The sequence below is a fragment of the Podarcis erhardii genome (genome assembly GCF_964252035.2).
Source record: "Podarcis erhardii genome assembly, chromosome: 6".
In the NCBI taxonomy this organism is placed as follows: domain Eukaryota; kingdom Metazoa; phylum Chordata; class Lepidosauria; order Squamata; family Lacertidae; genus Podarcis; species Podarcis erhardii.
The window spans coordinates 70,733,129-70,760,935 of NC_138510.1; the positions used below are offsets into that span (position 1 = coordinate 70,733,129).

At 41.0% G+C, this 27,807-nt stretch overlaps 1 protein-coding gene across 1 annotated transcript; it reads right to left on the reverse strand.

Moving 5' to 3' along the window:
* Positions 1–572: 572 nt before the first annotated feature.
* On the reverse strand, positions 573–27,159 carry LOC309344256 (vitellogenin-2-like; the record flags this gene model as incomplete). The annotated part of the gene is made up of 39 exons (XM_081866506.1): positions 573–837; positions 1,624–1,785; positions 2,383–2,533; positions 3,088–3,182; positions 3,534–3,625; positions 4,488–4,674; positions 5,372–5,483; positions 6,110–6,248; positions 7,438–7,580; positions 7,677–7,853; positions 8,936–9,019; positions 10,407–10,457; positions 11,094–11,450; positions 11,512–11,516; positions 11,564–11,834; positions 12,203–12,294; positions 12,387–12,552; positions 13,315–13,435; positions 13,913–14,101; positions 14,208–14,277; positions 14,922–15,108; positions 15,195–15,308; positions 15,651–15,752; positions 15,907–16,031; positions 16,481–16,566; positions 16,958–17,175; positions 17,508–17,711; positions 18,251–18,376; positions 18,537–18,714; positions 18,967–19,121; positions 19,239–19,377; positions 20,322–20,476; positions 20,568–20,729; positions 22,058–22,309; positions 23,618–23,766; positions 24,579–24,599; positions 25,247–25,267; positions 26,971–26,991; positions 27,120–27,159. 39 exons carry the CDS (start codon positions 27,157–27,159, stop codon positions 725–727), a joined length of 5,232 nt encoding a protein of 1,743 aa, XP_081722632.1. The 3' UTR covers positions 573–724.
* Between the last annotated feature and the right edge of the window lie 648 nt (positions 27,160–27,807).

Here is a 27,807-nt window from a genome sequence, read left to right on the forward strand (position 1 = left end):
TTTTATGTGAATAAATATACAAAATGTGTAATTGCATCATTACACATGCTTACAGGCCCACAGATAATTATGGCATAGACAGTTTTGGGTGCTAATCTTACTTCCAGCAAATGAACTCCCAGGAATTCTGTTAAGATAATTTTTCTGTCTCGGTTGCATATAATGTTTATAAAAAAGAAAGTATAGTCTTCCTGATGGGACAGAAATTGGGACATTCTTCCTGATGGGACAGAAATTGTTCCTTTTATTTTGATGCATTTAACACTTTCCCTACCGTGGAAGAAGGGTGGGAAGTCAACTTTTAAATTATGTATTCAGTTTGATATTAAACTTGATGTTAATTTGGTGTGGTTTTTTAATTGAAATTCAATAAAAATTAATTGGAAAAGAATATTTCCTCCTGCCTCTTTACTATTAAAAAATTAAAACATAGTCACAGTACCCAAATTTCCAATCATTCATTCATGCATACAAATATATCATGTCACCTTTTTGCATAACTAATGAAAAGAAGAAACCACCACTTTATTTTTCTGAATGCAAGTGTTTATTAGAAACTCATCCATTTCATTCATAATTGCCTTTGCTTCTGCAGGGTTATGACTCGACTTCAGATGGCTCAGCAGTGCTTTTTCAATTAACTTCTGTGTGGCTGCCTAGAATTAACATACTGGCCTCCCACAGTAAACGGTATTACGGGCTTCTAATCTGTTCAGTAGGAAAGTTAAGCTTCACATTGTTCTTCAGCACAACTACATGTTACGTGGGCTTCAACAGAGGAAACCAGGTCTTCTGATTTTGAAGCGAGGGTAACCAGATCAGTTGGCAAGGTTGCCCCTAGAAGAAACAAAAGGAAATAAGTAAAAAAACATGAAAAGGATTAAACTTTTGCAAAATGAATGGTGCTTCTTATACCTACACCTGAAGGTTTAGCTGGAGCTCCCAGCTACAACTTTCAAAAGAAAAAACCTTCGCTCTAGCATTGCTATTTTCAAAAGGCACTGCCATTGAACCCTTGGGAGGGAAGAGAGCATTATTGTCCCCCTGCATCTCCCATGTATAGTTTCACTCACTGATGTGCTTCATATGGGGCAAATTCATTTCAAATCATGTTTCCAGTACAGGCTACAATGCTAGACATACTCCGTTGGACTTATATCTGAGTAAACTTCCTTAGAGATGCTGTTGATGCACTCTAGAGCAATTTTCATTATTATGACCATAGTGAATAAACTTTTATTAACGCAAGCCAATGTTTAACCAGTTATTAATATAAAAGCATATGTTATACACCAATCTGGCAATCCGTGAAAGGATAAAAAGCAAATTTATTTACAGTGCTTACTGATGCCAGAGAGTTTCAGGTGCTTTAAACACGCTACAAGCAAAAGCCTAATCTTTCATAGAAGCAAAAAACCATGAGCCTAGGCTTGCTGTTATAGCACTCTGAACTCCAATAAAATCAGGCTCCTTGCTGCTTCTTTCTTTGATCCCCCTAAAGGAAAGATGTTTTAAACCCTGGGGACATCCAGAAAGGTAGCAAAATGTCATTCTGCAAAATTAAAGCATGACTAGTGTAATTTTAGTGTGTAGTCCAAACCAGTAGACATTACATGGACTTACCAGCTGAGAGACAGTGGAAGCTAGAAGACACCTGAGTTGTTGTGGTGGGTCTGCACTTCTCCTTACAGCTCAACACGGGCAGAGTAGAAATACATTGCATATCTTCTTCTCCAATCCGGATTGGTTTCTCAAGTCTCCTAGTTGAGTGTTTCAGTTTGCAGGCTGCAACAGATAAAGTACAAACCTTTTAAGACACTGATTTAAAAAAACAAAAACTAAAAAAAGCCAGAGGTTCTACAGCAGAATTCCATATTTAACAGTGATAAAGTCCAACAAAACAATGAACTGGGCTTCATAACCCAACAAGAAAAGCAACGTTCATAGAGTCACCATCTTGATGCTTGTCACTTAGCAGGTATATGGATTCGAGCAATTTAATTGAAAGGTTGAAAGTTTCTATTCATTTTCGATGACTATCTGACTGGCAACCTTGGGCAGCTGTGGACTCCCCACCACAGTTGCCTACCTCATTTATTGCTGCTATTGTTGTTATCCTAGTGCTTTGAGCAATGATGTGCAGCTGGTTTTAGCCGCGTTTACATTTTCCACATTGTCTCTGATCTGGCATTGCTCTGGGGCATTATGGGAAATTAAAATGGCAGCTAGACCCAACTGCCTGTTGCTGCCCTCCACTGCTGCAGCCAGGTTAAGTCCACCAAAGCTTACTGATGGAGGAAGGGCTAAATTCTGCATGATCCCTTCAAACCCAGACCTAGCTACCTTAGTCATAATTAAAACAAACTATCAGACTCTACCTACCTCCACCACATTCATCGGGGACCAGCCAGGACTGAGCAAAGCTCTCTGGATCTTTAGCTGAGTAGCCACTTGGTGTTCGTAATTTTTCTGCATTTCCGCCATATACTTCACAAAGACCACAGGTATATCCGATAGTGGGAGTAACAGTTACCTTTATGAAGAGAGGAAAAAAGAGGGAGGAAGTAGTTGGGATTGAGTTGACAATAAGAATTTGGCTCATCCTGCCAAAGCAAGCAGTGAAAATATAATACACAGCAAAGAGGAGCATGTTTCAAATTCAAAGTCTACTAGATCTTTACAGCTATGTGCCTCAGTCCAGCACCACACAGGGTCCTAATGGGGATTTCTCTACCCTCTCTGTGTTAATTCCATAACTGCATTAGTGACACATTCAGTAGCTAGAGGGAAATAATTCACTTTAAAGTTTAAAGTTATCTTGGAGACTGGAGAGACTTAAAACTGGCGTTGATGATTATAACTTCACACATCTGTTCTTCCAGCCACTGCTTATCAGAAAGGCACTGGGAACATCCCAGTTATGTTTTATTGATTTGAAGAGTAGCGGAGTCTGAGACTGTGAGCATTATCATTATTAGCTGAAGAGGGCAATGTACTTTGATGATCTGATAGGCAAGCACAGGTTTTGTTTTGCTGTTTGCAAATCGTTTTAAAACCTTGAAAGCATTAGCTGCAGAAGGAAAATACCTGAACATTACGTCCATTGTAGATCAGCTCGTGAATCCCAAACAATGAAGAAAGTACAATTTCGTTATCTTTGCGGTCTGATTTAATGGTAAACTCTGTAAGTTAAAGAAAAGACAAACTGATGAATCCATCGAGAATTGGGTAAACATATAAAATAAAATATTCTTCGGATTAAACTACTGATCCTGTTCAACTGAAAATTCCTGTTCATCAATGCCTCCATTATTTATTTCAGTATAGTTTAAAGTGAGAGAGTATACATTATTATTCTGTTTTTTGTGCATGTTGATCTGTGTAAATACAACATCCTAGCCCTGAATTGCAGGAACAATAAACTCTCATCCAGTATTTATTTCATACTGGTGTTATACTGGTGTTTTATTTCTTTCTTTGCCTGCCACCTTGAGACAACAGATGACTTAACTTCTAAAAATACAATTACATACCTTCATGTCTGACTGGGAGACGTGCCATTGGTATTACAGAACCATCAATTTCTACTATGTTCTTTCCATTGCGATTCTTGAGGGTAATTTCACTTGTTAAAAAAGGGGGGGCAGAGAAGCAATTAATGAATTCTCTCTCAATGAGTTTCAATTACTTCCAATAAAATAGTTTATATTATGTTTTTCTCTTATCTAAGTACTATTATTAAAGGGACAAAATAATTGAATCCGCTACTGTGCATCCTTTAATCTTTTTTTCTTTCCTGATATAAATTTCATCCAAACCCCAAACCCAATTCTAAGCTCATCAGATTCATTTAAAACTAAAGTTGCATTCTGCTAGCTACTGATTCTTAGTTAGAATATCACTCCCTGTCCTGTCCTGTGATTTGTCATTGTTTTAATTCTTGAAAAGCAAGTAAGCTTATTTGGGAAGCTAGAGAATTGTTTGTTTACAGTGTTAAGAGGAAAACATAGAGAACCAAGGGAGCAATAGATAAAAGGCTTGAACACACTGCATATATTCCAGAAGTGTTAATACTGCCCAAATTAGCCACTTGGCACCTTCAAGTAAACATGTGAGATTCAGCTTTGGATTCCATCACCAGCTGAAGCACATAAGGAGTGGGATTGGTAATGATACCCAGTCTTGTAAAATGCTCTCCCTTTGAAAGCCCACCCAACCCCTACACTGAATGTTTTCAGATGCCCAGTATGATTTAGTTACATGGCTGAAATAAAACAATGTATTATGTATTTGTTTTTGTTTTTTGCTTTAATGTTGATTAATCTTGATGCAAGCTATTCTGGTTTCTTTTGGAAGAAGAGTAGGGTTAGAATATTTTACAACAAACCGTTAAACATGCACTTTTTTCTTTTGGAAGCTGAAACTTTTCCTTTCACCCTGTGACTGGATTGGATTAGTGCAAAGATACTGTGGTTAAGAGTACTTACCTGCCAGCGATGGTTATTTTGAGTAGGATGTTGTTTGCATTATTAGATTCATATTTTATCAGCACCATAAACTTCTTGTCACAGGTACAGTCTTGTAACAAAGTCATGAAACAATCTGGAGGCAATCTTTTGTCAAAGTTTTGTCCAGTGAAGGTTGTGATCTTTTGACCATCGATTTTGCAGACACCTGATAACAGAGAAATAAACATGAGTAAGAGAGAGAGAGGGAAAAACATTTTTTAAATATTATGTACATCATGGAAGCAATCAATAACCAACATATTGGCCAAGGAGATAATGAGCTTGGGGAATAGCATGGGCATTTTGTTAGGGTTGCCATCTTTCAAAAATTCAGAGCTTTTTTTGGCCAAAGTTGTTCAGCTTTTTTGGCAAAATCACAAAAGAAAATTGATGTTTTTTCAGGAAAATCAGCAAAAACAACACTGCCAACATGGGTGGCCATACGTCCGGATTTTCCCATAAATGTTGCTGATTTCTGCCCGGAAACCCTGCATTTTGTATATAATTTTAGCAGAAAGATTTTGGTTTTTAATCGTTTGAACATCACCCAGGACAAATCTTGTTAAGTGATAGATTTGAATTAGCTGGCAGTGGACTGGGTTTTAAGTAAAAGGCCTCTGAAATAGGATTTAAAATTATGGAACTATGGTGAATATGCAAGAAGTCTTGGTACATTTTACCCCAGCTAAGAAGTAAATACTGAGAAAACTAGATCTTGCAGCTTTCACTGTTTCTTTTCTGCATTCACAATAATCTGAGATAATTGTAAAGAAAAATACTTAGAGGCATTCAAAGAAACTGATTCGCTAAAAAAAAAAATATATTATTATTTTTGATGCTATGGGAATGGTTTAGCTACTGACCATTCTGACTAGCAAGTATTACTGAAGGAACATCCCAGAGTTTTGAAGGTTGGCTGGAGTCGCCGATGGGCAGTGAAAATGGAATCATGCAGTCTTCAGCATAGATGGTCACCTGGAAAGGAATAGGAAAACAAATTAGAAATTGGCTGTGTTGTCTTTCTCTTTGTTCTTCAAACAGGCACAAGGATGTGTTATTTTATTATTAATATTTATTAAATTGTATACCGCCTCTCATCCGTAAATCTCAGGGCGGTTCACATGTCAAACCCTTACGTTGTTCGCACACCGTTCAGCAACATCCTTATACATGAATGATTTCTCACTTCATCCTCAAGTATTCCTTCCTCTTTGTATGATTGGTCAACTAAGATCATACTGGCCCAATAACTTGTATTGCATTGTATCTCAGAAGTTAATAGCTGAACAACTTTAAATGTACACTTTGGGGGCAAATGGATATGCACTAAGTGCACACAGGAAGACAAGTATACAAGGCTTCCTCTTTACACATGACTGTAAAATCAGTTCTGGGAACAACAACCAGAGGTCATCTTAAAATGGTCAAGAATTTCACCTCTGGTGACACATTATAAATGCCGCCAGCTATTCCTCTTAATCATGGTCCCAGATCCAAAAAACAAAGGGTCATAAAAATGGTGGACATGTACACCCCTGAATTTCATTCGAAATAATACTTTCACACCTGTCACATCTCAAATAATGTCATCTGCAACTCACAGTGGGTGTCCTCATGATCACGGCGTAGCTTCTAGGATCAGTTAGAGCTATAACCAGTGTAACCTCTTGAGAGGGATTTCTTTGAACTTTGTATGAGTAGCCCATCATGTAAGCAGCTCCAGGAATCACTGTAGTTATTCTTTTTTTTTTTTTTAAAAAAAAAGGAAAATCTGTCTTAATTGGCTGTAGTAACATAAAAGGTGTGATTAGCAGTAATACTATGCATGAGGGTGCATATATGAAGAAATAATTAACAGTAATAATGGCCGGGCAAAATAAGCAGAAATAAGAATGTAGTGGACATAAAATTTAGGTGTTGTTTAAGAATAAAAAACTGAGAGGTGATGAATCTTGGCAATATAAGACTGTCTTAGACATGAAAAGAAGCTAAAACAACAACAACAACAACAACAACAACAACAACAACAACAACTATAGCAGTCTCATTCAAATAGCCTTTAGGACTAACATAAAACCATCATAGATGACCCACCACAAAGCAAATTCAGGCTTCAGGGCATGTTGATAAATTTAAAGAAGATTTAGGCAGCAAGGTGGGCAGACAGGGGTCCTGGAAATTACAAGCCTGATTTACGTTTGGCGCTGAGGATTGTGTTTTTGTTGTTCAAACGGTGGGCGGGGGGACTTTCCCACAGAAACCTTCCAGAAATGTAGACTCTGGATTGTGACTGACTTGATGGGCAAGGATGATTTTATCCCAGATTGCTGCACACCACACTAAATGAAATAAGTGTAAGGCAGGCCAAAGAGGTGAGGGACTGAATCTTTGTCACCCCTTCTCTTTGTTTGTCCTTTGCCAATGTACTCAGAGATAGCTGCCTGTCCTGAGATGGAAACTATGGCAACTACTTGGTTGAGCTTTCCAGGGAATGTCTTCATATCAACAGCAACTAGGAGGCTTGCTGGGGCTAAATGTCTCCCATTTTTTATTGCCAGAAAGACATAAAGGGATGATAAGTAGCAATTGTCCATAGCCCTGATTTGGCTTCTGCCCCAAAAGTGGCAGTTTGTGAAGAAATGCTAACAGCTTTTTGAAGGCTGTTCCTCTTCAGCAGGTATTCACACCCCACTTTCTATGTCCCAGGCCTTCAAAAAGAAAAAAAAGGTATAATAATATTTATACCCCATCCATCTGGCTGGGTTTTCCCAGCCACTTTGGGCAGCTTCCAGCAACATGTCTGAGATGGGATTTAGATTAAAACCGGACATCTCCTTTTTGGCCACAGTAAACACACCCATATGCTTGGCTGCAATACACTTAGCAGGGATGTCATAAGTGAATCATTTGAAGATGCACAACTACTCACTGTTCCACAAAGTTCGTCACTACTGCAGGAAGCCTTTTGTGTTTAGCCTTGAACTGAACTGCTGGCCTTTTAGCAAACCAACCCGTCTCGACTTCTGCAGCGACCTGGTAGTCTTTGCAATCCCAGCCTGCTTCTAGAGTGGTCTAAGGGGCAGAGTACAGCACATTTTTGTTAAAAAGCAGCATTAGCATTTGGATTGAATGCTCTGTGAGGGGTCGACACGCTTTGAAGAGACTCACCCTGAGCTTGTGAGGGGTGACCATTATGCTTTCGAAGCAGACAACTGGCTTGCTTGGCCGTGTGATGTTTCTTATAGTCACTTTCAGCATGGAGGAGCCGTGATAAACGTCGCCGACGATTCCGTATTGTCTCTTATTGCGAGTGAGGCATTTGACAGCAAAGGATGCTACTTTTTCCTGGGACCAAAAAAGAAGGAAAACAAAATTATTTAGATTGTTGGCCTAGTCAAATAAATTACTCAGACCTATTAGTATCATCTACTAGACAGATGCCAGTGGCTCCAAAACCTCTAGATCGGATTACTGCAAACGCAGGGCTGCCTCTGAAGACGGTTCAGAAACTTCAGCTGGTGCAGAATTCAGTGGCCAGGTTGCTCACTGGGACAAGATGGTTTATTACACCGATTGTGGCCCAACTGCACTGGCTGCCAATTAGCAATTCTGGACCCAATTCAAAATGCTGGTTCTGACCTACAAAGCCTCAAACACCTCAGGACCGCAATACCTCAAGGACTGCCTCTCCCCATATAAACTGTCCCAGACTCTGCATTCATCATCTGAGGCCCTTCTATGTGTACCTCCTCCACGTAAGGTCTGGGAGGGCCTTCTCTGTAGTGGCTCCCCATTTGTGGAATACTCTCCTCTGAGAGGCTCGCCTGGCACCATTATTACATGCCCTTAGGCTTTCCTCTTTACCCAGGCCTTTGGCCATTAAATAATATATGGGTTGTTAAAGCTGGGGCGGGGTGTGTGTTATTATGATTATTTTATTATTATACTGTTTATTGAGTTTTTATTATCGTGCCCCGTAAAATGTGTTCTTAATGTTGTACACTGCTGTGCCATCTTTCGATGAAGGATGGTATATAATCGAATAAATAAAATGTTGGGGGGAGACAATTGAGTCTCTTCTGAAACCTTTAGAAGGATGATTAAGTTATTTCTTTGGCCCTTTCAGAAATGGCTCATTGAGGCAGCCTCATCATAACAGATTTCTGTTCTGCTCTAGCCTACTCAGTCTAGATACTAATTTATTACTGGGGTTTTTTTTTGTATTTTAATTTTAATCTAAGACATATTTTATCAAGAACTACTTTGATGTCCCTACTGAGTCAAAAGGCAATGAATACATCAAAAGATAATTAAGTATATAAAAACCCAAATAAGCTATAAGCGATTAATATATTTTCCAATTTGTTCCAACTATGCCCAGCTTGTAAATTTCCTTCAGCCTTGCCATTTTCCAAAGGGATACTGACCGAAGAGCCTTTTGTGTATTCTTCATCGCTGGAGCTAGAGGAGCTGCTGGAGCTGGAGGAGGAGCTACTTTGCTGTTGTCTTCTCTAAAAAAATGAAAAGAAAAAGCATCGTCAAGATTTAAAGTTAGTCCCAGATTAAACAGTGATGAAGGCAGTTTTCTTTGCGGCGGCAACTGGCAGAGGGAAAGGTGGAGAGGCCAACGATAGGTGGAGACGGACAAGCAGAGCCAACTCATTCTAGTCCCACCCCCATGCTCCCTGCTGTGTTCTAAAAGGGTGACATTGCAGCTAAGAAGGATAAAGTTGGCAGTCAGGGCCCCCTCCTGTGCTGGATCCAAGTGAGGCAGTGTGACAGGGCTCCATTCACCACAATGGACCAGCCTCTACACTTTCCTTGTGGGTGCTAAACGCTGTAAAAGTATATAATCGTTATCTCCTGGTCTCCATCACGAAATTGTTTCAGAATATACCACCCTATGCATTTTAACAAAGATGGTGGGAGTGGGAGGGTGGGGGATGAGTATCATTAATGCTGGAAAAGTCACCAAGCACTCCTTCACCCAGAAGATTACACTATCACCTCGCACGGGAAAGGGCAGGATTGCAACTGCAGTGTGATTTAAAAATACTAGTCTTAACAATAATGAGAAATCAGCAATCCAGCAGGCTGAGAATTTCGTCATCTGGCTTTTGCAAGAAAATGGCGTGGACAATTTGGGAGAAATGGTGCAATGGGAGTAGAAAGGTGGTCTTATGAATTGGGGGAACCCCCCCAAAAAAACCCCTAGAAATTGTGGTTTTGATTATTTGGAGTATTAAAGGGAAGATTTGAGGTCAGTGGAAAACTACAGACTAATATTTCTTTCTAAGCCAGGGCCTCACCTGGGATAGAGGCATTAACATGACAAAGGGGGTTGATGGCCCATCTGAGAGCCTGTGCTTGGGTTGCCATGGTGATGGGGTATGAGTTTGAGGTGACAGGAAAAGAGAGTCTTGAGCAAGGTATGCAGGGAAATAGAAGGCAGAGAAAAGACATGGCATCCCTGTTGGGCAGGCTGGCTGAAGGCTGGCAGGGAGAGATGCTTTGGGCTCCAGGGCTGCACTGCTGTGGGGGACAAAGCCCCTCTTGAAACGACGATGCTATAAGTTCTTTACTCCCTTCATGCAGACAGGAGATGTATATAGGTGAATAAACCACATTTCTTAAAGCTACAACGCTCTCCGCCGTGTCTCAGTTCTCCACAGGAAAGCAGACCCTGGGTGAGTGCCCGGACAATAATCTTGCTACCACTCAGCAGAAAGTGGGGATGGCACCCAACTTTTTGCAACAATTTTTTTTTTAAAAAAACTGTATTGCTGCTAGTACAAACGCTCTAGTGGTGCATTTCTGACATCCCTTTCTTTCTGTGTGTGCAATCTGCCTTCTATGTCACCCCATAACTAAAAACGAACAAAAAACCAAAAATCTTACCTGCTGTTTCACTGACAGGAAAGAATATTGAAGAAGTTTGGAATGCCTTCCCTGAGAAAAGAAAAAAAGTTTAAGAGTTTTCAAGAAAAGGGATTGCTTTTTTCAATGGCACCAACACAGAATAACAAAACTTTAAAAAGATAACATGACAGATTTAACCCCATGAACAATGTTGGTTTTTAAAAATTCAACAGCGGGTGCTTCTGAGGATCAACCTCTTTCTCTTTCTCTGACAATGAGAAAGTGAATATTCATTAACATAATTAGCAAAATCCAAGCCTTTTCTGTTGGAATATTAGCTAGAAACAGCCAGCCCAGCTTGTTTTGTCACCCGAGGCAGAGCCTGTCGGCACCTTCACCCCTGTTGCCACCACAGAAAAGTCACCTCAAGCATCATTAAGCTTCACCAAAGTCTCCTTTCAATCTTTGTGACATCTCAGGAGACTTTGGCGGATTTGGGGGTGACTTGGGAACAGTCTATATGCGACCTCTCCCCATGTGGCTCGGCCTCAGAGTAAGAACAGTGGCTGCTTGGTCTGGCGTGCCAGTTGCTGCCTGCCTTAGCCAGACATGCTGGCACCCATGAAGCAGTGCTGCTTGCTTTCTCCTTCCTTTCAAATGTGGTGGCTACGGCTGTGTTCCAACCACACTCATGCATTCGACTGAGAGCAGTGACAAAATAGTTACCTTTTCCCGGGAAATGTCAGAGCTTTCACTGCTACTGCTACTGCTGCTGTCGCTGCTGTCGCTGCTGTCGCTGCTGCTGTCACTGCTGTCGCTGCTGCTGTCACTGCTGTCACTGCTGCTGCTGCTACTGCTGCTGTCACTGCTGTCACTGCTGTCACTGCTGCTGCTGTCACTGCTGTCACTGCTGTCACTGCTGCTGCTGCTGCTGCTGCTGTCACTGCTGCTGTCACTGCTGTCACTGCTGCTGCTGTCACTGCTGTCACTGCTGCTGCTGCTGCTGTCACTGCTGTCACTGCTGTCACTGCTGCTGCTGCTGCTACTGTCACTGCTGTCACTGCTGCTGCTGTCACTGCTGCTGCTGCTGCTGTCACTGCTGCCACTGCTGCTGCTGCTGCTGCTGGAAGAACTGTCTCTGGACTTTCTCTGCGGAGAATACTTGGTTTTACGGGGATGTTTATCTTTGATGTCACTGTTGCTGCTGTCGCTGCTGCTGCTGCTGCTGTCGCTGCTGCTGGTGTCGCTGCTGTCGCTGCTGCTGCTGCCACTGCTGCTGCTATCACTGCTGCTGCTGCTGTCACTGCTGCTGTCACTGCTGCTGCTGCTGCTGCTACTGCTGCTCTTTTTGCTGGGCCATTTTTTAGTAGAACCGGGTGGTGGAGATGGGAAACGATCCGATTTTCTGTAATGCTCATCATCGTGGCCTTTGGCATCCCTTGCATCCTTCTGAGTTTTGTCTCCACGCTGCAGCGTGATTCAGAGCAAAGCAAAGAAACACCTTGGTTAAATATATATACATCATGACATCATTCACTTGCTTTCCTTAACAAGGGGCAAATAATAATTGCTGTTCAACTGGCTGTATTTGTTATAACACATGCATAGCTATGTTAGTCGCTGCAGAGAAGAGGAGGTGGGCAAAACAGAGGTGCTCATTTGTTCAGAAATACATTTCATCTCCAGCACCTCCTACCCCATGATTCTTATGTGGACGGCTTCGACCCTTTAAAATGGCGCAGTCCCAATATAGGCCCCCTCTATAGATTGTTCCACAGAAATATTTAGTTTGGACAGTAGAAGTGACACCTTAAGATCAAGTGTCGTTTACGTACCTTTACTGCTTCAGAAGCTCTCACATCCCTTTTCGTCCTCAGTGCTCCAGAGCCTAGTTGGAACTCGCCTTGAATCTTCTCCAGAGGAACAACTGTATAGATTAGAAAGCGTGCATAAACATTAGAAGCAGAAGGCAACCTTGTGGGTACTTACAAACAGAATGTCTTGGTCATATGATAATACCTTGTACATAGAGAAGCTCCACTTGATGTTCTTCACACAGGTAGTGCAACCAAGAAGTCACTTTGGGCATGTCTTTTGTTTTCTTGATGGTCTTCAAACACAACTGAGTCATGCACCAAGGCACCCATATGCAAGTGGGCTTAGATTTGTAGGAATCGCTTGATTGCTGAATTGAACAGAGGCTTGTCAGTATTTAGAAATAAATCCCAGCACATACTCCAAAACCAGAAATGGGCACCATACAACAATAATTTTAAAAAACCCAACCCCGTGGAATCTGAGGGGTGTGTGTGTGTGTGTGTGTGTGTGTGTGTGTGTGTGTGTTCTAGGAGGGCTCTGGAAACATTTTATTATTATTATATTACTATTATTATTATTCCTATAAGCCCATCTCATGAGTGCGTGTAGTACCTTTTATAAAATATCACCTGTGGATATAAATTATGGGAAAGAAAAGCATTTCTTCTTCTTCAGAACTATGGCTTTGATCCATAATTAAATTGATTAATTAATGAGTTAAAACTCATACGATGACTTAAGATTTCTCTGCTCAGGTGACACCTTTAGCCTTTAGCTAATAATTTACATCTTTACCATGGCACGTTAACTTTTGCAAAAGGCATGTCTGTATTAGTTGTAAACTTAGCATGGAGCCACCATCATTTGACTTTTACCTGTGAATATCCACAGTGTTCAAGCACTTTCAAGAAAGAATCTAATTTCGCTAAATACACAAGGACAATTTCCCCCAGATTTCTAAACAGTACTAACTAAATAAAAGGAGAGTTATAGAAGAAAAAAAAGACGACATATCTGAACCACAATCAGCTAAATACAAGGACAGAGTATAATGGCATTTACCACAGAACACATCTGCACACACACACACACACACACACACACACACACACACACACACACAATTTACCTTAATGTTGCCTTTTTCTGAGTCGAAATCTCCATCCAAAATATCGATTTCAGGTCTTTCTGGAAGTACTGAAGCCTTCTTCTCAGAATGTATGTATCTTGCAACAGTATGTGCCTCATGACTGTGTGGATATGCAATGAAAACTTTTCAACATGCAAATATGAAGCCGGGCATATCAAAAAAGAACTCATTTGTGCTGGGAACACAGCAAGAGGAGAGACACTAGCTGAGAAGTAAGAGGCTGACTCTGAAGATACAGGATGCTGGGGCTCAATTTTGGATTCTTGACATTGTTAAAAGATGGTTTGGGCTGCACGACTGGGGCACATTTCTGTCTGAAACCTTGAATTGCTAGTCATAGGAAATGACACTGGGCAAGTTAAGCTTATGGCCTGACTCAATTTAGGGCAACTTCATATATTCATACTAATCCTTCCTCAAAATGGAGAATTATATCGCAAAACAGGATTTTGGGGAAGCCAATAACAGAGAATGATATAAGCCTTGATTTTGCATCTGGCTCTTACCTAAAAATCTCCTATGGTCAAGTTGTATGTATCCTTACTTATGAGGGAAAATGATAAAATAGCCACTCTACCTTGCCATTGCCAACTCAAACTGATCATCACGGGGTGGGGCGATGTCAAATTTGAAGTTCTTGTTTCTGATGTCCACTGTGGCATTCATGTTGAGTACGCCTTGTGTACGGATCTGGGCTCTCATTTCCAAACCATGTTGCATGTCGTATGTGTTCACTCCCCAGAAAATCATTCCATAGCCCTGGAGGCTAAAAGGCAGTGAGAATGAGAACATTTCAGTAGGCTGGAATAATCTGTCCATTTCGTTTCTCTCGTTTCCTTATTTTTCCAATCTAACAATGTTCATTTACTTACGCAAGTTTGCTGTCAACTTGAAGGTGGATATTGGCTTCTCTGAGATCACCATGAGATAACTCTGTCCTTGCTAGAGAGACAAAAGGAAGACAAAAAATGCTCAAAACAAAGACAAACATCTGTGAAGTTTCTCTTAACCATTTACTAGTGAACCATTTACATTAGTAAATATAGGGCTTTTAAAGAGACTTGCTAATGATTTGGTATATCAAAGAAATAGGCCATTAACTGATGAAACATTGTGGAGAAAAACAGAGTGGTCTTCTGCTTACAACTCAGGCAGGGATGTTAGTGTACTCTGGTGCTATTAACTAAGTTGTCATGAGCATGACAGATGATTCTTCGATGCAGCAAAAGACCGACCTTTGTTGTGCTCTCATTACACCTTAGTAAATAGGAAGTAACTTCACTGAAATTAGGCTAGTGTGAAATGCAGTAGATCAAATCCACACACCTTAGATTTAAAGCACGTTTATACCAGTTCAACAGCCATGGTTTTCCCCAAAGGATCCCAGTAACTGCAATTTGCCCCTCACAGAGGCACAATTCCCAGAACCCTTCTGAAATGACACTTCCGATTATTTTCTGGGGGAAGCAAAGTAATTAAGCCTGCTCCCTAAAACCTGGGTCTCAGATCAGTCATGCTCTGTGATTTTCTCCAACGTATGTGATTTCCAACAAACCATTGTGAAATTTGATTATCTCCAAGCTTACCCTTTAATAAACCGTGTGCCATGATGATGCTATTGGCTCTTGCTTGGAATGGCAGACCAATAACTGTTGGAACCACATACTGAACATCTAGCATCACAGCTTTCATAATATGTTGGTTGATGTTTTTAAGGCCTTCGATAACCTTATGCAGCATGGGCAGCTGATCTTGTCTTTGCTGCTGCATGTCCTATAGGGCAAAGATGCAATAGGTTAAAAGACAAGGAGACAAAGCTGATAAATATGTTGAGGGTGGGGGGACACAAACTTCCATACCTTCATAAATGCCTGCATTTCATCAGTGGTGATAAAGATCAATTCTTGGCCAAACATTTTGACAGAGGCAGATATCACAGGAATCTCACGAGGGAACTCCTTGAATCCCGGCAGCTGAAAATCAAGCCCATGAGGGTTATTCAATACTGAGTTTATTCAAGTAAATTTAAGGAAATAAAGAGCAACAGAAATGGTTTTGCTATTTAATTCTGCAGCCCTCAGTACACTCCTGTTGAAAATGCTCACAGCTTTCCTTGATTTCACAATGCCCTCAGAAACAGCTCAATTTATTTAGCTGGGAATGGGTTATCAGGTTATTCACTGCAGCTTTTGCCACGCTGTGGATCTCCATTCGAAGTGGAGAAATGTGGCACCAAATCGAGTGGTTCACTAGTGTAACCACCCTGACAAGGACCTCCTATAGTGAATACACTGAGAATCTGGAAATATGCATACTTTTGCTTCAGTGTCCTTTATCTTCTGATATGCAGGGTATTTATCGAATTGGTGCGTGTTCCTCCAGAAGAGTTCCTTGAGGCCCTGAGTTCTCACTCTAACCTTTTAAAAAAACAAAAAACAGAGGGAAAGTTTTGAGAGCAGTTTGCTAACGTTCAGCACCTATGTAGCAACATGGTAAGATAGCAAAACAAACCTCTCAAGCGTCCCCACCTCCCAACCCCTAGAAATGAACTGAATAAAATGTAACACAAACCTCTAGAGGCTGAATAGTTGAACCTGCAAAGTTTACTTCTGTTTTCCAGATTATAGTCGAAGGGAGCATTGTTTGGGGGCTTTCGATCATAAACCATTTCACGAGGAATCCCGCTCTGTGTTTGCCTGCGGTGGAAAAAGCAACAACAATGAGCCATTGCTGTGTTATTAATCCTTGTGAATCAAAATGGGATCCCTTGGCTTCTACTGCTTGGAAAGATTTTCCCTGGCAGAAGCTTGCAACCATCCATGGTTTTTTGTTTGTGAAATTCAACAGGATGTTACTGCTGCCAACACAACAGAATATTTGAAATTTCAGTTTCAAATATTTTGTTTATTTCTACTTTTAATTAAGTATTTTTATTTATTTGCTTGATTTTTTGGGGGGGGGGAGGAACCTGCCACCCCCTGCTACGCCCATGTCCAACATAGTATGTTAAAGGGTCTTTAAAATCATTGAGCCCTTTGGAATAGATGCTTTCTGTTCCAAAGTGCTAAGGAGCGGGTTGTGATATCCAAAAGATGGTTGCTCGTTTGGATAAAAGCCGGGAAATGAACCGTTGTCTGCTACTTACTGCTGAAGCCACTGACAAATAAAACTTTGCTCTGATGGAGGGGTCTGGGGTTCAGAAGTTTAAGAGCCATACTGCACGCAGAAGACCTAAATAAAACAGGTTTGAAATTAGCAGCAAGTAACAGCAAAAGTCTCTACATGCATGTTTGCTTTTTTGCTTGTCTACTTAATGCATTCATGTTCTGCCCTTTGCGTAACAAATCCCAAGGTGGTCTTCAATGAGAATTTGATGATTAAAATACTACGAAAACACATATAAAAATGAAAGCACTTCCCAAATTTGGCAGAACAAACATCTCAATTACAGTGAATTGGATCCAGATTTAGTTATGCTTAGAGCAAACCTGCTGCAATAAATCTTACTAACTTGAGTCCCACTGAAATGTTACCAGTTTAGCAGTAGGACCAGAACCAACTCTAATGAATAGCAGCAACAGATTTATTGCATGAAAGGTGATCTGACTGTAGATCGACTTACAGGCTGTAGTACAGTGGGATCCTGACATTTGACCAAGCTTTCATGTGAGAGTAGGCAAAATTGACCAATTGCAAATTGTTCTCTTTGAGCAATACATTGGCAATAGCTGTCACTGTTGGGATGGCAGGGTTGGTTTCGAAGAGGCCAATGCAAGCCATCATTCGGATGGTCACATTATATGAAGGGTCTGCAAAGATCTGGAGGAGAATGCCTTGGACCTACAGAAAGAGAAACACACCATGTGGGGGATCAACTAATAGTATTTACCTGGCAGCAGTTGAGTGCATTGGAGGGATGAATCAAATGCTCAGATTTAAATGGATCTGCCTTGGGGATCAACTCACAGACAGGAAAACAATGTTTGGGAGAGTTTTAAATAGCTTTGAGAAAGGGGTTGTTGTTGCTGCTGCTGCTGCTGTTTTTAAAAGATCTTTATCAGATGTGACTGTGTGAGTTTGCAGTCCATTGACAGCAGTAAATCTCAGTCGCTTCATAATGCCAAATACTTTGCAGTCAATATATCAAGGTGACTTTCCTTTGCTCTTCTTACCTTTGTAGGTTCCTGTTTGCCAATTCGCGCCATAGTCTGAACAGCAACTGCTTGAATGTATTCTGAATATCTGTTGGAATCAATCACGGTTTTCACTAGCTTCAGGCTGGCTGGCTGAGCTGCATTGCCGATGGCTTTCAGAGCCAGAGTAATTTTGTTTTCATTGTGTTGCCTGGTTGCATCAGTTAGGAAGTCGTGCAGAGGCTGCAGACAAATGAGATGAACACTTTTTAATTCCATTCAGAACTCCATAAATGTTGTACATGTCACTATCCTCGCTCAATGAGGAAAAGATGAAGAGTGAGATTGAGAGGGACCATAGATTACTGGAACCGCCTATAAGTGTCTCTATGGTTTCAGAATATGTTAAGTGCTGATTGCAAAAGTATAGGAACGTGGCACTGATGGCACTGAAAAGACTTTAGGGGCCCAACAGTCCATTCACACAAAGAAAACTCAAAAAAAAGGCAAGAACTATTTGTTGACAAGCTAACCCAAGATCCCAAATGTTTCACAAGCACACAACTGGCCTTCTTGAAAGGCACAGGGCGAAATTCACTCAAGGAAAACTATACATCTTTGTGTGGGAAGCTAAACAAGTCCCTGTGCGGAGCAGGTATGTTTTGGCTATGGTGGGATTTCAAAATTAATAGTTTAAGGTGTGTAATTCTCCCTTCTCTCTGGGAAAGGTATTCTTCTTTTTATTGGGGGGGGGGGAATAACTTGGAACAAGGACCATATACCTCAAGCAATTTGCTGGAGCAGGAGCGAGAATGAACACATTGTTTGTAGACGGTGGTACCATATCCCAGGTAGAAAATCTTCACAAGCCAAACTGATCCGGTATTCTTTATTTTGGGGAGCATTTTCTGTGGGTGAAAGAAAGATTTCCAATGAACCAGAATTTGAAGGAAGCTTCTTGTTACTTTGTGATAATTTTTTCTCCTGTAGATTTTATAGCTAATGTGATTTTCTATGTAACACATTTTTCATTCTTATACACTCAATTATAATTTTACATGTACTTACGATTAGCACGTCAGCAATTTCTTCAGCTTTATCTACGTTAGGCTTGACAGAGTGTAAGGCTAGGGAAATTGTCCAGTACAATTCCAAATCGTGCAGTTCATCTTTGACAACTTTTTCTTTGAGGAATGTCAGTGATTCTACAGTGCCAACAGAGGCGACTCCAATCAGGAAGGCATTCCTGCAGTGAGCAGAAAAAGAACATTCTGAAAATTTCATTCTTCATTCTTCACTACGGAGCAAACACTGACTGGTTCAGAGTCCATCCACCCTTGTGGACAACAGGATCTAGAATCAATCTAGATTGAAAGAAGCATGCTGATGATGAGCATGAACGATTCAGGATAGGGGATGGGGGAAACCTACATTTTGGTGCTAGTGTGTTCGCAGCCTATGATGCTGCTGTGTCTTATGAGCTAGTCAGCCAACGTACCTGGCGTTAGGTTTGTTCGAAAACTTATTGTAGAGAAGGTGCAAATTTTCCAGATTCAAATAACGGAGCAGCTGGCTAAGCTGTAAGTACTTGTGGGCATTGTCTCCACGGATGTCTTGTGGGAAACGGTCAAGCTCAACCAATAGCTCTTCAATCTGTAACAAGAAGGAAACAGTAGCTAGAATATATTCACTGTGATGGAGAAAAGCACACTGCTCTCTTATCGGCTTTTTGAACCGTAGAACTATTCCATACGCCAACACATTCCCTACCTGTTGCTTAACATCTCCAGTTCTGACAAGCATTTGGGGAAGAACCTCTGGGAACTCGTAATGAATGTTTACATTCCGAAGCTGAACCTGCGGCAGTTGGGCATGTTCATTTGTCACCTCAGTCAGTGTGAGCCTTTGCCTGGAAGGGAAGAGAAAACCACAGGTACCATTCAGGGGTAAGTGATTTGTGCTCTTGCTCATCCGGGCAGTTTCTAGATCGGCCCAGGGAAAATTAGGAGGAGGACAACTGGGAGATATGGAGAAGCTGATGGAAATGTAGCCAAGACTGAGTCAGAATTGTATCTCTAGTGGATGATGGGGAAATATTTGATTGGATTGTTTCTGCTTGCAGGCCTGACTTCCATTCCATGTGCTCATACAACAAACTTCTGCTGTTAATTTACACTCTGTGCAATGCCTCATTTACTCCTGAACGGAAGTCTGATGTATTAAAGTCTGTGGGGATGATGAAATCAAGAGAACGTAGACCACACGAAGGACACCTGTCCCCATGTAATGGCAAGCATTTGATTTCGCACCCCAAACCTTTTTTTGTTTGTTTGTTTTTCCCTTCGCCATTTGTAGTTTGCAAAATACTCAACAGCGTGGTGCTATGTTAAATGTTTCACCAGCTTCATCATTTCAGATGGAATTATCTCTCCCTCTCCTCTCCTGGTCAATGTTCTGGGGATTCTCCTGATACAGGAGGGCATGGGAAGGGCATGGGGTGAGGAACAGAGGTAGGGAAAAACCCATTGCCTAGGTGAAAGTCCTTACACAGAGATTATGCTGCCAGAACTCATTGGGTTAATTCTGCCCATTGTCTCCAGGCCCAGGACTTTAAAACTAATATTTCATTGGTGTAAAGCAGTTAAGTGGACATGAACAGCCTTTACCTACAGACAGATAACAGCAGCTATTATTTGGGAGGATTTTCTTTATTTTATTTTTATTTTGCAATGCTGCAAATGCTTTTAGTAGCAACCCAGTTGCTACTAAGACCGACTCTTGCATAGCCTAGCTGGAACCATGGCTCACTTGCAGACTCTTTTAAAAGTTATTATTTAAGCTGTGGCTACTTACGTAGCTTTCATAACTCCGGCACCCTCAGCTCCACTGAATGGAGAAAGCTGGTAGACTTGTTCGGCATCGACTTGCATGATCTGAGCGTCAGCTCCAGAGGGATTATATTTCAGTTTGAAGGTGAAAGCTTCAGTCCCTTGAATCATCCTGTTTTGCTATATAACCGAAGGAAGCACCTCTAGTTAGCATGGCTTTCAGGCGGACGTTACCCTCGCTTGTAAGCAAATCACGTTCTAACATTCTTACCAGCAGGCAGTTGGGGTTACGGTGGATGAAGAATGTTCCAATGCTGCGCTCCATTTTGTTCCTGCAGTTGTTTGAGTCTTTGGTCCTAGAAACAAGGACTGTGCTGCTCCTCCTGTCATCTCGGATGACGTATCTTGTGTGGCACTCACCTCCAATTCCATCCTGCAAGTATAGATTTAGTCACTCTGTAGAATGGCACATGATAAACTCTAGGGGGTTTTATTGTTTTTATTTTTTAAATGAGAGGAAGAAGGCATGCAAAGGAATTTGTGGAGTGTGTCCCAGGAAACTGGAACTATTGTTAGGCATGTACAATTTCCATAGCTGAGTGTTTTGTAGAGTCATAGAATTGTAGAGTTTGAAGGGACCACAAGGGTCCTTTGGTCCAAATTCCTGCAGTACAGGAATCTCAGCTAAAGCATCCATGACAGATCATGAGCCATGAATGGCAAGATGCACATCCATGGCAGCATTCATTTAGTGGCTTCATAAGGGGCTGGGCTTGGGGGCAGAGATCCAGGGCCCCACTCAATGGATGATCAGGAAGTCTGAAATAAGTGAATTAATACACTTTAATACACTTTACCGTCTAAATAGACCCCACCCTGGTTAGACTGTTAAGTCTCTAGAACATAAGATTACCTAACTGCACCATTTATCTCATTTATTCTGGTTTAAAACACCACATGTTATTTATTTATTGATATTTTAGACAGCCAGATAGAAGTAGGCCTTGCAGTTATTTGAATAAGCCCCAAACACTGACATAGGCCTGTGGATTTAATGTTGAGGGAAACCCAAACTGTGGGAGACAAACCCTACCATCTGAAATCCCTGGGAACTTGCTGAAACTCAGTTCTGGCACCTCTCAGGTGGGCACCAGTGCCATTACAAGAGAACAAGGGAAGTGTTCCTGATGAGTTCTGGCATCTCTTTTTCTAGAAAAATAGCACTGTCCAGGGAACCTCAATTGCAAATTCAATTACTCAATGAGAAAGTATCTAACTGAATAGCATTTCTAATTATCTAGGTGTAAATGGGAAATTTGGTGGCTTGGAGTGAGATGGGAAAGGGGTGGCATCACACATTTTGCTTCCTGAGGTGAACAAAATGTTGCCTCCCTCCTCCTACAACATATAGGTGCTGATCAGGTTGGCTTGTTTCAGCACTGGTGACAGGAGGGTGAGTGTCCACCTGAGGCCTGCAGGCTAACTTAAGGGTCAGAGGGCAGGCCATGGGATCCACACAGCTCCACCCTCCAAGGCCTTGCTACTGCTCCCCACCCACAGCAACTGTTGCCTGAAGCAGCTGCCTCACTCTACCAAATGGTAGGGCCAGACAGAAAAGCAGAAAACCACAGGAGTCATTCAGGGGAACAGAAAACAGTGGGGAAAGTAAAAAAAAGTGAGATAGTTCAGGACTGAGGTAAACTAAAGCTGCTCGAAAAGACAAGTCCAAATGCATATTAAATGTACACGGAGGAAACAAACCTCTTGTAGCTCATACTCTTTCTGGTTTTTAATTGACATGGAAAATCCATTCAGGAAGCCTCTGACAAGATTCACACAAGGCAGAGGTGGGTCTCTTGGCACACGGATGTTCTGAACCTTGCCATTGACGTAGCCAAACAGGAAAGAATATTTGGTGCAAGCAATAAGTGATTCAGGTTGCCTGGAGGGTGATGCAAATGGAGGCTCTCCCGGAAAGATTCCGACAGCATCTTCAACTTTCAGAGATGCAATCTGAGGACAAAGATGAGAGAGTAAACAAATTGCTTTTCATTTTGTTTCTGAAACGAAGAACAGTGTCTCAATCCAACTGAAGCGAAGCACCTGTAAATCCAACTGACTTCAGCGGGAGAGATAAAGAGTGCCATCTAATACACGTCTGCTCAAAAGTAAGCTCTACTGAAGTGTGTGCAGATTGCAGGGCAACAATTATTAGTTTTGGCTGCATCGTGCCCTTTCATGTTATACCAAATAACGTCTTTTAAATACAAACAGGATACCCTAAAAATGATTATACTGTCTTTCTTTTTTGCATTAGATATACTTTTGCATATAATATCTTCAATATCTTCAAGCGATAAACGTATTGTTCTTACTATTATTGCATTTTTACCCCACTTTTCCTCAGAGTAGCTCAAGGTGGTCTACATGGTTGTTCTCCTCACAACAACCCTGTGAGGTAGATTAGGCTAAGGGACTGTGGCTGATCTGAGTTCCCCCCGTGAGCATCACAGCTAAGTGGGGATTTGAACTCCGGTCCCCTAACTCCTAGTCTAACACTTGAGCTACTGCACCATGTTGGTGTAGTGGTCTAAATAAAGAGCTAACTTAATTCCCCCTTCTTTCCTTGTAATTAAACTGGCTCCCCAGTGTACTGTTATATAATGTAGTAGAGATAAAGCAAACATGTGCATAGGAACTCTTTTATGAACTATAGCCCCAGAAATAATGTTCTGTGAAAAGTTCGCAACTATTTTTTTAAACAGTTGTGATGTCAAAGAGTGAAATGAAAGCCAACTTAGCTTTCCCCTTTGCAATCCATGGGTGATTTTAGTCCCATGTGAACATTTAGTCAATATGATTTGCTGCCCTTTCATGACACCCCAAAGCAGCTGCCTCTCTCTCTTCTGCTCAATACTAGGGCTGGTCTAGTTGTCTTCATTTCACCTCTCCTCATTCCTCTGATCGCAGCCTTCTCTGGGCCACCACAATAGAAATTTGAGGAAATCCAAGATTGAAAAAAAAAAATTTAAAATGTTGTTGTTGGTAAACAGCTGCTTCACTTTTTCATGTTTAATCTTTAACTTAAGGTTAATTTAAAGTTCAGCATACATTTACTTTAAGGTTCATCAAGAACATCACCTACCCTCTCCCCTCCCACCGATTCTATTTTGGATACACATTTGATTTTAGGATTGCATGATGGGTGGAGAGCACTGGAGTTTACAGTGAAAGCTAGATGGCACCTCCTTGTTTGCAATGCATCAGGAATTCTAGAAGGGATGCACTGTAGTCTGATGGCTACATAATGGTGATGCTTACCTTGAGAATATTCTCCTGCTCGCCTCCATAGATATCTAGCCCTCCAGTCAGTCTCACAACAGATCTTCCCATCTCATATCCTTGCACTGTGGTGACAACGTCAGCAACATACTTGTAGTGGTAGCGTTTCCCATGTTCAAAGCGTGGCTCTACAAAAAATAAGAGAGAGAACAATTTACACCTGCTGTATTCCATATATGCACACCCAGTAGGGTGTCAAGATTTAATCAGCTTAATCTATGTTGTGATTAATTTAACACTTTAATGGATTAATTGCAGGGTGATGTTTCGCTCTCAGAGCTGCAATTTAAAATTTTGCCCTGCAATAGGAAACAGGCAAGAAAACGTTTCGTTTAAGCATGAGTGCTGCTTTCGCTTACTACTGTTGCTTTATATTTCCTTCAGCATCTTGAAAATGTCTCCAATCCTGAGCTTTGGGTGAGATGTGGATGCATTTAAATGTCATTAAATGATTAATCTAAAATGTTCAATGTTTAGATAGGACTTGAGCATTCAAAACGCTTTAGGTCGTTTATTTTGTAATACTGATTTGGTCAGTATTATTATCCCCATATTGCAGATAGATTCATGGCTGAGGAGCAAATAGGGTGGTGTGCCTAAGGATATACACTGGGAATTTTCAAATTTGTAGCTCAGCTGCACAGTGCAATCCTATGGCTATCTACTCAGAAATACGTAAATTCTCTTGAGTGCAATGGAGCTTACTTCCATTGGTAGGTGTGTATAATAGCAGGGGTGATGCTGGGCTTCAATACACATCAATGGTCAATGGGCAAGATAATGAGCCTGTGTTCTAAGAAGATCTGTAGGGCCACAGTTTCCCCACCTATAGGACTGAAACTGTTGGCAATATACCAGCTCAACTAATTCCCCCCTCGGTTAGTCAACTGCCCTACAAGTCATGTTAATCAGTGTTATGACATGTTATAGATAGACTTACTGATTTCGGCAGTCTCAGTCCCTGGGAAAAGAAATTGGATAGGTTACAAATTGTGTATAACAGTAGACCATAACCACTTCACTGTGAAATATACAAGTGGGTCCTAAAACAAAATGTTTTGGTGTATCCTCATGTTCTAATAGAAGTGTTCCTGTCTAAGATTCTCGTCAGCCAGCCATGCCCTTCTTTGCCTCACTCCATTCCATTCCCTATGTAGTTTCCCCACCACCACCTCAAATGGCAGCCAACATTCCATAGCTATTCCAAGCCTCATGGGGCTGCTTTAAGGCATGTGTTTTTGTTTGTTTGTTTGTTTGTTTTAAAGAATTTGTACTTCTGGGAACCTCAGGGGTTCACCAAACACACTTAATACCACCCTCTTGTTTCTCTGTTGCCCCATTTTGGTTCCTATTCTGTCACCACACTGGCTGCAGTAATTGATTATCAGTTAAAGAAATTCATGAATTAAAAACATTTAGTATTGTGAATCAATAGTGCGGAGCACTTTATAGTGTTCAAAGCAGTTCACATAAATGATCTTCCTGCAGTCCTTACAACAACTATCTAAGGCTGGCCTGCACAATTGTCCCTATATTCCAGATGGAGACACACCCAGGTAGGAATTAAACTGGAGATTTTCAGATGATTTAAATTCCTCTCAGACTTACCAGGTTCTTGCGTCTGGCCCTCTGAGGGAAAGAAATCGGATAGGTTAATGTGAGTATAACTGCACAAACATACAAGCACAAGAAGAGACTGCTGGATTAGGGCATTGTCCCATCTACTCCAGCGTCCTGTTCTCACAGTAGCCAACCAAATGCCTGTGGGAAACTTGCAAGCAAAACCCAAGCAGAAGAGCAGCACACTCGTCTCCTGTGATTTCCAGCAACTGGTATTCAGAAGCATACAGCTGCAAATCGTGGGGGCAGAGCATAGCCATTATGGCTAGCAGTTGCCAATAACCCTCTCTTCCATGAAAGTTTTAAATCCTGTTTTAAAGCCATCATCACCTCCAGTGGGAGTGAGTTCCAGAGGTTAACTAGGTGCTGTTTGAATAATTACTTTCTTCTACTCTGTCTTGAATCGTCCAGCATTCAGTTTCAGTAAAGTACAACATTTTAATCTATCTATCTAGCTTTCTGACTATCTATCTATCTCTATCTATCTATCTATCTATCTATCTATCTATCTATCTATCTATCTATCATCTATCTAGTCTATCTATCTATCATCTATCTAGCTATCTATCTAGCTATCTAGCTAGCTAGCTATCTATCTAGCTAGCTAGCTAGCTATCTAGCTATCTATCTATCATCTATGCAGTTTATTATCAGAACTCCTGAACTCCTGTTCAGGATTCCAGCCAGCCAGCTATGCACTTTTTCAGGTTGCTGCAGTCCATATCCCCTCCCTCCTGGTATTCCAGGTTTATTTTCCAACCGACACTTAATATTCTCTGGCATCTGAGCATGCAGTTTGGAGATTTCTTCCTCCCTACCCCCCACTTTAAAACACACTTTAAAATACCTCTGGGTTTTCCTGAGCATGCTGATAACACTCTCTCACACACCGCTTTCCCTGAGCATTGCCCTTTTTCAGCTCCATTTCTTTTGGCACCTACCACCTGAGTTTGCTATTAGAGTGGCTTAGCTAAAGTGTATGCTGGAAAATGGATTCATTACTGGAAAAGCTTTCTGCTGCTCAAATCTATACCCACAAAGATATATCCACAAAGGTTCATTTACACCCATTGTGTTTCATAAATGTATTGCCACTAGAACTGCATGCAACAATCAGATTAATTACTCAGTGATGATCACACTAAAACTTCACTTGATTAATAAGGAGAGAAGTTTTAATTAGCAGAACTGTGATTTATGTATTTGTCAGCCTCTTTGGGCTTTAATATAACACTGCAATAGGAAACGAAATTTCCTTTGAACAGTGAGTTGTTGCTTCTGCTTATTAATTCGTAAATTACTTCATACTTCCTTCAGTATCTTTAAAACGTACTCATATTGAGCTTTGGGTGAGATGTAAGTGCATTTAAAAATCATTAATGAATGAATTAATAAAGCTTAGAATTTAGACAGCCCTCTATAATTTTCAAGCTCTTCTCATAATTTAATTTTGTAATTCTTACAACAAGCCTGCAAGGTAGGTCATATTTATTGTTCCCCATATTTCAGGGCTGAGGCTCAGAAAGATTTAAGCATTTTGGGTCACTTAACAATACTTAAACAAGGAACTTCCAGATTTTGCAGTTCAGACACTACACTACACAAACTCAACTAATCTCTTCCCACCCTACCCTAAGTGGTTGACTATCATGCAACTTCAACAAAGGTACTATAATGATTTTAAAATAAGGTTAGATTACTGATGAACTTACTGTATGGAATCTTCTGGCACGCTAGAAGAGAGAAATTGAATAAGTCACAATGTGAGTACTGACAGCAGAAAATAACCTTCTTCTTCTTTTGCTAAACTCTACAGTAGAGTTCTGCAAAAGGATAATAGTAAAAGCAATTGCCGACTTACCCACAAGGGCGAACAGGAGGGCTAGGACTATTCCCCTCATGGTGAAGGCGAATGATAGCCCTCAGCCACAGTGGGCATTTTATAGGGAGATCAGCAGCATCACATGATCCATCCTGATCAAGATTTTGCTGAGCATGCAGATGTTTATCTCTCTCAGCAAACTTTTCTTTTGGCAATCGCTGATTTTTTTAAAAAAATAATAATTTTGGGGGTGTAGATTTCCTCATGTCCAGCAGTCATCTTAGGCATCACTTTAGGAGAGAGACATTGACCTGGTCATTCTAACCTAACATATGGTGCAATGGTTTACCTACTGACAAATACGGATAAGTTATTTTGAACCTTGCACCTACCATTGTATAGCCAAACATCTGGTTAACCACTGTGGGAGCAGAATGCCATACTTTCCAACATTTCTCTGATGAAAATAGGGACATCCTATTATTATTATTATTATTATTATTATTATTATTATTATTATTATATTTATACCCCACCCATCTGACTGGGCGGCCTCCACCATATATAAAAGCAGAATAAAACATAAAAAATTAAAAATTTCCCTATAAAGGGCAACCTTCAGATGGCTCAAGGGTCAGATAACTTCATACCCTCCAACATTTATCTGACGAAAATAGGGATATCCTAAGGAAAAGCCAGACATTCTGGAATCAAATCAGAAATTGGG